The sequence below is a fragment of the Hippocampus comes genome, unplaced genomic scaffold (genome assembly GCF_001891065.2).
Source record: "Hippocampus comes isolate QL1 unplaced genomic scaffold, H_comes_QL1_v1.1 scaffold132, whole genome shotgun sequence".
Classification (NCBI taxonomy): domain Eukaryota; kingdom Metazoa; phylum Chordata; class Actinopteri; order Syngnathiformes; family Syngnathidae; genus Hippocampus; species Hippocampus comes.
This window is the reverse complement of record NW_017805467.1, coordinates 4,667,004-4,675,855: the sequence shown is the minus strand read 5'-3', so window position 1 is coordinate 4,675,855 and position 8,852 is coordinate 4,667,004. Positions and strand designations below refer to the sequence as shown.

Below are 8,852 nucleotides of genomic sequence, written 5' to 3'. Positions count from 1 at the left end.
TCTGCAAATGTTGAATCATTTTGAATTTAATGCCTACAACACATTGAATAGAAGCTGGGACACGGGCATGTTTATCACTGTTGTTACATCACCCTTCCTTTTAACAACACTCAAAAGCATCTGAGAACTGAGGAAACTTATATTTGAAGCTTTGTAGCTGGAATTCTTTCCCATTCTTGCTTTATGTACAGCTTCAGTTGCTCAGGGGTGTCCTGTTGTATTTTGTGTGCTCCATAATGTGCCACACATCTACAATAGGAGACAGGTCTGGACTGCTGACATCTCAATCTGGTACTTGCACTCTTTTAATATGAAGCCATGCAGTTGTAACGTGCAGAACGTGGCTTAGAATTGTCTTATTGAAATAAGCAAAAACATGTTGCTTGGATGGCAGTATAATTTGCTCCTGTGTGCATTTTCAGTATTAATGGCATCGGAACAGATGTACAAGTTACCCATGCCATCACAGATGCTAGCTTTTGAAATTTGTGTCCATAACAATCCGAGTGGTTCTTCTCCTCTTTACACCGGAAAACACGATGTCCACAATTTCCAGATCACAGCACACTTTTCCACTTTGAATCAGTCCATCACACACGAGCTCAGGCCCAGAGTAGCCGGTGGCGTTTCTGGATGTTAAATAGCTTTCGCTATGTATGGCACCATTTGAAATTGCATCTGAAGACGTAGCAACGGGCGGCACGGTGTTTGACGAGTTAGCACATTGGCCTCACAGTGCTGAGGTGCAGGGTTCGATTCCAGCTCTGACCTTCCTGTGTGGAGTTTGCGTGTTCTCCCCGTGCCTGTGTGGGTTTTCTCCGGTTTCCTCCCACATTCCGAAAAAATGCATGGCAGGTTAATGGAACACTCTAAATTGTCCCAAAGTGTGACTGTGAGTGCGAATGGTTGTCGTCTATATGTGCCATGCAATTGGTTGGCAACCAGTTATTCATCAAAATAGAGTCATCACCACACTCGGATAGTCGAATATTCTCTGACGTAGACATTTAAAACAACCCAAAACATGCATTATGTCTGATGGAAGAAATCTGTGCATTATTCACCAGAGAATGAAGAAGCTTTCTGCTGACCATGTTTATTGATAAAGTACAAGCTTTTCCCTTGCTATTTATTATGGTACAGAATGGGCGGTACAAACATGGTGTCTGAAATTGGAGACGAGACACATGATCACGTCATAAATCCAGTCCAGGTTTTACCAGGTTGCTCCAGTCATTGCAGTGCATACGGAATGCACTGAGGGGCGCAGTTCGGCGGATCCATGTAGCGTGTGCTAGCACAGAATTCACCCAACCACATATAAAAATTCACCGCAAGAAGCTTGGATGCTTTGTGGGCTCCTCCACCAGGATGCGAACACATCGCGTTGCTGTAGCCTGTTGCTGCCTCCCGGTGCAAACGCATCTATTATCTAGCTACTAGGACAATAAACGCGTTGACCTTTGACTTGCAGCTGATGACAACGCAAAGGTCGCTGACAGACAGCGAGAAGCGTGGAAGCGCATCTCAATAGGACTGCGCTCCCGGGAGAATGCTCAAATACGTCCTGAAAGGTAACGTAAAGTCATATTGCATGCGTTTTATTATTGCATGTTGTATCAGGCAAGAATGGAGGATACATAATTTTGTAACCGGACACACGAGAAAGCCGGATGTTGTTGCTATTACGTAACACATAACAAATACGTCATACCAACACGAATACCTTGCATGTGTCATCGTTTTAATTTTATTTGTAACCTGGGATCTTGCATTGAATAAGCACTCCTACATCGCGTGGGGTGTCTTTTGCTGTAGCCTGTGTGCAGTTCTATGACGTGCAAATTATGCATTTTGTGAGTGCCGCCACCCATTGCCTCATATTTCAGATTCCTCAATCACCTTATCGTCTCCAGTTTAGCGCAGCCCGTCAGTTTTACGTCGAAATCTTTTTTTTTTTTTTTTTTTAACGAGCCAGAATCAAGACTACAAATGTATAGATAGCAATAGGAGAACAGTGTCTGTGTTGGCGCACAGTGCCGTCACCACAGCTACGTCACGTGAGCGGCTTAGCAGCCCTTTGGGTTTCATATTCCAGAGTTTACTGAGCGGCCTCCGAGAGTGAGCTACTCTACAGATGACAATCGGCCATAAAAATTACAAGCATTCTGAAGCATTGTTAGCAATAGCTCTCCTATACTGTAGTACCATCGCCGTGATCAACATTAGAATACAGTAGCATAGGAAGCGCAAATGTGGATCAACAATGAGACTTTCCGAAAAAGCACATCTAATATTATGGTTAGCCACAGTAACGTTATGTATGCACTGTTGGAACAATAGCAATGCGCCCAAACAGGAAAAACAACAACAACCTGTACATAAAAATGAGTCAATGGAAATGTTTTAACATCTGCGATTGGCTGGCAACCACTTCAGGATACCCTAAAACAGCTTGGATAGGCTCCAGTATGCACGCGACCCTCGTGATGATGAGTACATGAAAAAATGGATGAATATTTTAACATAAAGTAAATGACAATTATACTTTAAATTGAACTTTTAAAACAATCACTTTTTAATCAAGTAATGCAAATAATGTATGGTTCTAAAAAGTTAAATCCAACGTGATTTGTATTTCAATGATTTGTTTGCAGGTTTTCATGGTAGAGTTTCAGGGGCAAAAGTGGAGCACCAAAGGACATGGAATGAGGAAGGCAATAACAGCAGAGCAGGAGTAATCTTACCAATCTATTTTACAAAATGGCAAGCAAACAAGGCATGTTGAAGACTCATGAGGCTGAATTGGTACGGGAGCCTCGGCTCTGCGCAGTACCAGAGCAGAAACGAAAACAATGACTTGGTGTGGTGCCAAAATGTGAATGGGCACTGTGAGCTGCCGTGGCACCTGAATGGGAACTGGGAGCTGCTGCGGCGCAAAGACTGAGTCTGCATCATCTTCATTAGCCTGCCATTATGGAGGTTAGGGAAAGAAGAGAGGCAGAGTGTATGTGCAGGAACTAGGGAAGATAAACTGGGCAAAACTGGTGATAAAAGACAAGTTGAGGAAATTGGCACGGAATGAGGGGAGAGGTGTGGAACGAGGACATGACGAGACAAATTGTGGAAACTGGCTTGGAAATGAATACAAAACAATGCGATAATGAAACAGATCAGATTGAAAAGACTTCGGCTTGGACACACAGGAACCACAAAAAAGAGAAACTTGATAAAACCTGACTGGGACTAGGAAAAACTACTTGGAAAATAAACCTGAGAATAAAATTCTCAGTCGCAACTGAAGTCAGGAAAATGGTTAAAAAATCAGCATTGTCTTTCAAAATCAGAAAAATCTGAATCGATGAAAACGTGTGAAGTTAAAATAGTATGGGAAAACAAAAACTTAGGACGTGAAACAAAATAACCCCGTTTTAAATTAATCTCTTATTCGGCCATCGGATTTTTTAAATGGGTCGATGCCAATATACATTTTGTAGCGAGGTTGACCATAAGTCAAGGAAAAAGACATTTTTTTGGTATATGGCTAAAGATGAAAACATGAATGAATTTTTATTGTTTGCTTCACTGCGGCATCAGTAGAACCACACCACATAATCCAAATGTCACCACCAGTCTGTTTTTCATCCTCCATGATCAAGGACGTATCCTGTTCATGACAAAGACAAACATGATGTGCTAAATTTTTCTTTTGTCTTTGCAGTTGAATCTAAAGGTTGGTACTCATAAGCAACATTTTGATTATACTACATGTTCATGATAGCACCACATTAAAAGGTGGGCCAAGTCTTACCCAGTATTACATAATTCAACTGACACATTTAACATTTTGCGATGTTAAATGGTTCGAGATACTGTTTGGCTCATTTGCGTAAAACTTTATTTGCAATAATAATACTGTGTGACCTAGCAATAACGTAACAGGGATTATGATAAGGTTGACAGGTGCTGTTCTTTCATGTAGATTCTACATGTTTACTTAAAGGCCGCCTTGGTAAGGAATGAGACTGGAAACTGCATCAACAATGGAGCGGTAGTGCATTGAGTCCGGCAATGGAGGGATATCATTCCCTCCCTTTTGGACAGTTTGTTCCCGCTGTGCTCTGTGCTTCCGCCTGCTTGAGAAAGAGTTTCCCAGGCTCATGTTCTCTTTTCAGCACCATGAAAGTGTTGCCAGGGGACAAGGCAAAAGAAGGAAACATTCCACCATTGGTCAGTGCTCTTCTCTGTATGGACTCAAGGTCATGACACAAAATTTGAAATCAAATCGCATTCGAAAAATGACAACCGAGAGCTACTTTGACATTATATTTAGCATTCAGTGTTTCTACTTTTTTCTTGGTGATGCCTGACTGACCGAAATCCGCTGACTTTTCTCCACAGCACACTTTCAGCCATTTGTCTTAGTAAATGGTTAATAATGAAACTGACACCTTCCATCAAAGAAAGGTAATTTTACATGAGAAATGTATACAGTACTGGAGTTCTTTAATAATTGTAGTGTGCAACAGTCTTAGCTGAAAGGCAATAGTGTTACCTTCTGTGCTTTTGTGTATTACCTTGTCTCAGACTGTACTTACTTTTACTTCACTTTAGCACTCAACATGGTCACAGTGATCCCTGCAAGCTGTCATTTATAATTCTATTTTATCATTATGTATACTACAGTGGTCCACTGGTTAACACGCCCGCCGCGCATTGTCGAGGTCCGGGGTTCGATTCCGGGCCATGGCCTTTCTGTGTGGAGTTTGCATGTTCTCCCTGTGCCTGCGTGGGTTTTCTTCAGGTTTCCTCCCACATTCCAAAAACATGCATGGTCGGTTGATTAAAAGCTCCAAATTATCCCTAGGTGTGATTGTGAGCGTGAATGGTTGTATGTCTATGTGTGCCCTGCGATTGGCTGGCAACCACTTCAGTGTGTACCCCGCCTACTGTCCGAAGATGGCTAGGATAGGCTCCGGCATGCCCGCAACCCTCGTCAGGATCAAGCGGCTCAGATGATGGATGGATGGATGCTCTGATGGTAGGCAGAACAGTGGCCTATTGCATCATAATTCCAGGGTCGGGGGTTCAAATTTTGGCTCTGGCCTTTCTGTGTGCAGTTTGCATGTTCTCCCAGTGTTTGTGTGGGTTTTCCCCTGGTACCCTGGCTTCCACTCACATTCTCAAAACATTATTTGGCTAATTGCTGATTCTAAATTGTCCACAAGTGTTTATGGAAGTGTTAGTGGTTGTCGATATGTACCCTCTGATTGGTTGGCGACCAGTTCAGGCTGGACCCCATCTCTCACCTCAAGTTAGCTGGGATAGGATTCCAGCCCACCTATGTGAGGACAAATGTTGTGAATGAATGGACTATAGCAGCAGTGTCAAACTCATTTTTGTCGCGGGACACTTTGGAGTTATGTCTTCCCTTGGAGGGCAATTAAGACAGTGTAACCGAATAAATGTTTTATCAACACATCGTATTATTACTTGTACACAAAAAAAGGATGGCTCACTAGTTTTGAAATCAGGCAGTTATTTGTTCAATTATTGGTCAAATGAGTAAAAACAGGGCAACAGAATCTTTGCAAAATGTCACCGTTAGTTTATTATTATGTATGACAATTTGAGATTTCGGTGCAGGTTTAAGCAAGGATCATGGCAGTTGACACACATGATTTGCTTTCGCAGGCCACATAAAATGATGTGGTGGGCCAGATTTGGCCCCCGGGCGTTGACTTTGACACCTGTCGACTATAGTCTCTAATGCCGTAGAAGTGTATTCACATGACTTTGGTACAGAAGGCGTGGGTTCAATTTTCAGTCGGTGATGGTGTGAATGTGAGAGTGAATGGTTGTCTGTCCCTCTCCACTATATTCTACGCCGCATAAGCCTTTGCGTTAAGTAGGTGCGCGGCTTCCAGTATAGTGAAACAGGCACTTTGTTTACATGGAAACTGTTTGTGTGAGTTCAGTTTCTATTATAATTACAGACTTTCGCAATGTGGGAAGGCCAGTTGTTGCATCTTCTAAGAGAAAACATTTCAGTCCCGCTTTCTGCTAATGTAGCAGTGTAGGAGGATGACATAAAAAAGAGGCCAGTGACAAGGTACAGTCACATGTTTAACTACTTTCCGAACTCTGTTGCTTCGGATGTGACGCAATGAGCAAAGGCTCTGAGGCAATCCTATAATAAAACAGTAATAAAGTTGGTCGCATTTTTTAAAAGAGGTCGGACACCGTCTTATTTAGTTTCAGGCAGACTTAGGACCGAGCCAAACCTACTATTTCCCACTGCATGGTAACCACATGACCGTAACCCTCACTGTAAACAAGCTTCATTCATGTTGCTCGATGTTATCACTCTGTCAATCTTCAAAGTTTATGTGAAGATCTCTAAAAAGTACTTCAATCTCCCACTGCAAATATTTAAAATGAAAAGGAGCACAGGTACAACATTGAGGTGGTGGTCTTTTCAAGTGCAGACTCTCAGTCAATTTTTTTTTCTGTGATCCTCATCCTGGGAAAGGTGCTAGAAATTAGCATTTATCACAAGAAAATTCTCTTGTCCTTGTACAGAGTGCCAGTTCAAAACAATGCTCTTGTGGTTACAGATTCAACTTCTTCTGCTTGTTAGTACAGCCGCCAACAGTGCAACAAGTACCCAAGCCATGCAAGACATTTTTCAATGCAATGGGGACTCATGGTCACTTAGAAAAGGGAGTGAAAAAAAACTAAAATAAACTGCTCCGCCAAATGAAACCCACTGAATCAGAATTTTACCAGAAATCTGTTACCAAAACTAATAATCGTTACAGCCCTCTGGAATAAGGTGGATATGTGCTCTCCAACAATCGTACTTGTTCTGAGTCAGTTCCATTCAGCTGATCGTAAATTGGATCAGTGGAATAGAAAATGGATGAATGGACTATAGCAATACTGTATTCTTTGCATTCAGTGATGGATGTTGGTTACATGGGGGTAAAAAAAAAATACACATGCGATAGAAATGTAACCAAAAAAGCAGCTCTAAAATAAAGGTCAACAGGAGTGTTGGGTCCTTTCTTTTATGTTGACCCAGTGGTGTAGGTAGGGCAGTAAAGGCCGGTTGCAAAATTTTTACACAATGAATAAAAGAACTGTGATAGTATAGGAAATATATTAAAAAATCTATAAAAAAAAATAAACTACCGGTATGTTGAATAAATATTTGGATACAAACAGGGGCGGGGTGGCCATCAGTGATTTGGGGAAAATATTTTCCCGAACAGCTGCTGTATTTCCTGGCCGGTCCTCGGAATCACGGCCTCCAGCAAATCCCTGGATACAAACATACATTTTTATTAATGAGCATTCAATACAGATTACACACTGTATGTAAGAACACCCTGCTTAATGTACAGTATAGTCTGATAGTATTATACGTGTACCTTGAATTACTTGCATTTGCCGGGGTTGGAGGAAGGAATTTAAGATTAGACATGGGAAGAGCTACATGAGTTAGGTGGCACATTACTTGCTGTGCTCCTGGCTCTACGCCCCTGACTCGGCACCAATCGTACACGACTGTACAACACTGCGGCACTGAAACTGAGCTACAGAGAGAGAGGGAGGGAGGGAGAGAGGAAGACAGAGAGCGAGCGAGAGAATCTGCGAGAGAGCGCACCTCCCCCAGACATCAGTGAGACCGTCCGTATACTCCGCTCTCCGGACATGTGCTGCATGTAGCGGTAGCAAGCACTAGCATCGGCGGCTGTGGAAGACACGGCACAGCCACCCCGTCGTTGGGGCTCCTTCAAAATAGCTCATTATTTTAATCCTTTTTTTTTAGTAGGTGGGGGGAGGTGGGAGCGGAAATCTTTATTTCACTTATTTTGGTGATGAGCTTGCTGGGCGCTTATAAGAAAAAGAGCACTTATGATGGCTATGAATCTTTGCAGTTGGTCGATAGTGGCAGAGATAGCTTCAGTGCCGGCAGAGGAGGGGGAGGCAGCACACTCGCAGGCCCGGTAGCTGCTCTCCACGGACCGAAGGTCGGCCCCGGGAAAGAGGAAGACTGCAGCACCATGGACAGCTCAGGTAGGAGTCCGCACACCGTCTCCGGTCACCCTCGTTATGGCGTTTGTAGCAGGGAGCGACTCGCGGAATGGCTTCGGCAATCGTTAAGCCATGTATAGTGTGGACGTAGCAGATGGGATGGCTGGCAGTCGTGACAATCTTTTACAATATCACCCTGGAGTCCCTTCTTGTACAGGCCTCTTAAATGCTCATATTGGGTTGCAGTGCAGTCTGCTTTGCTGCCATGATCACCTCCTGCCAAGCTTAAAATGATCTCACAAGAGTGAGTAAAACCCTTCAGGCCGTTCAGCAACCAATTAATGTCTTCTCACTATATATTACCTTTGAAATTGCACATGGATTGACTGTATATATTCAAGTATATAGACCTTTCCACTATGACGTCGCGTGTACTTCCGCATGACAAAAACTCAAATTCTCTCAAACTGACCCTATGCATGCACAATTTCTGTATTTCCAGTTTGATGGTGTGCTAACTTCCAGTCTCTCGCCCGGTTGCATAATGATAACATTGATAGCATCGAGCTCTTTAAAATATACTCGCTGTCTGCTGGAATGACATGAAGTTACCATAAATGACATATCATATCTTATTAATTGTTCCAGTTGGTTAAGCAAATGTCGCCTCAGCGATCAAAGCACGATGGTTGACTGAGAGCCATTCACAGTCATCCATATATATATATATATATATATATAAAATCCTCGTCTCACCTGTCGGGTGGTATGTGTATCTGTATATATATCCATCCATCGTCCCAGCCACTTAT

General features: G+C 42.8%; 1 protein-coding gene across 4 annotated transcripts in view; it reads left to right on the top strand.

Moving 5' to 3' along the window:
- The first annotated feature begins 1,204 nt into the window (after nt 1–1,204).
- The window catches only part of dnajc6 (DnaJ (Hsp40) homolog, subfamily C, member 6), a 37,715-nt gene continuing 30,067 nt past the window's right edge, over nt 1,205–8,852 (top strand). For 2 of the 4 annotated variants that reach the window (XM_019875301.1, XM_019875302.1), the window contains exon 1: nt 7,691–8,082. In XM_019875301.1, coding sequence (XP_019730860.1) covers nt 7,884–8,082 — 199 coding nt within the window. In that variant the 5' untranslated portion in view covers nt 7,691–7,883. The other 2 variants (XM_019875303.1, XM_019875304.1) reach the window with 2 other exon arrangements.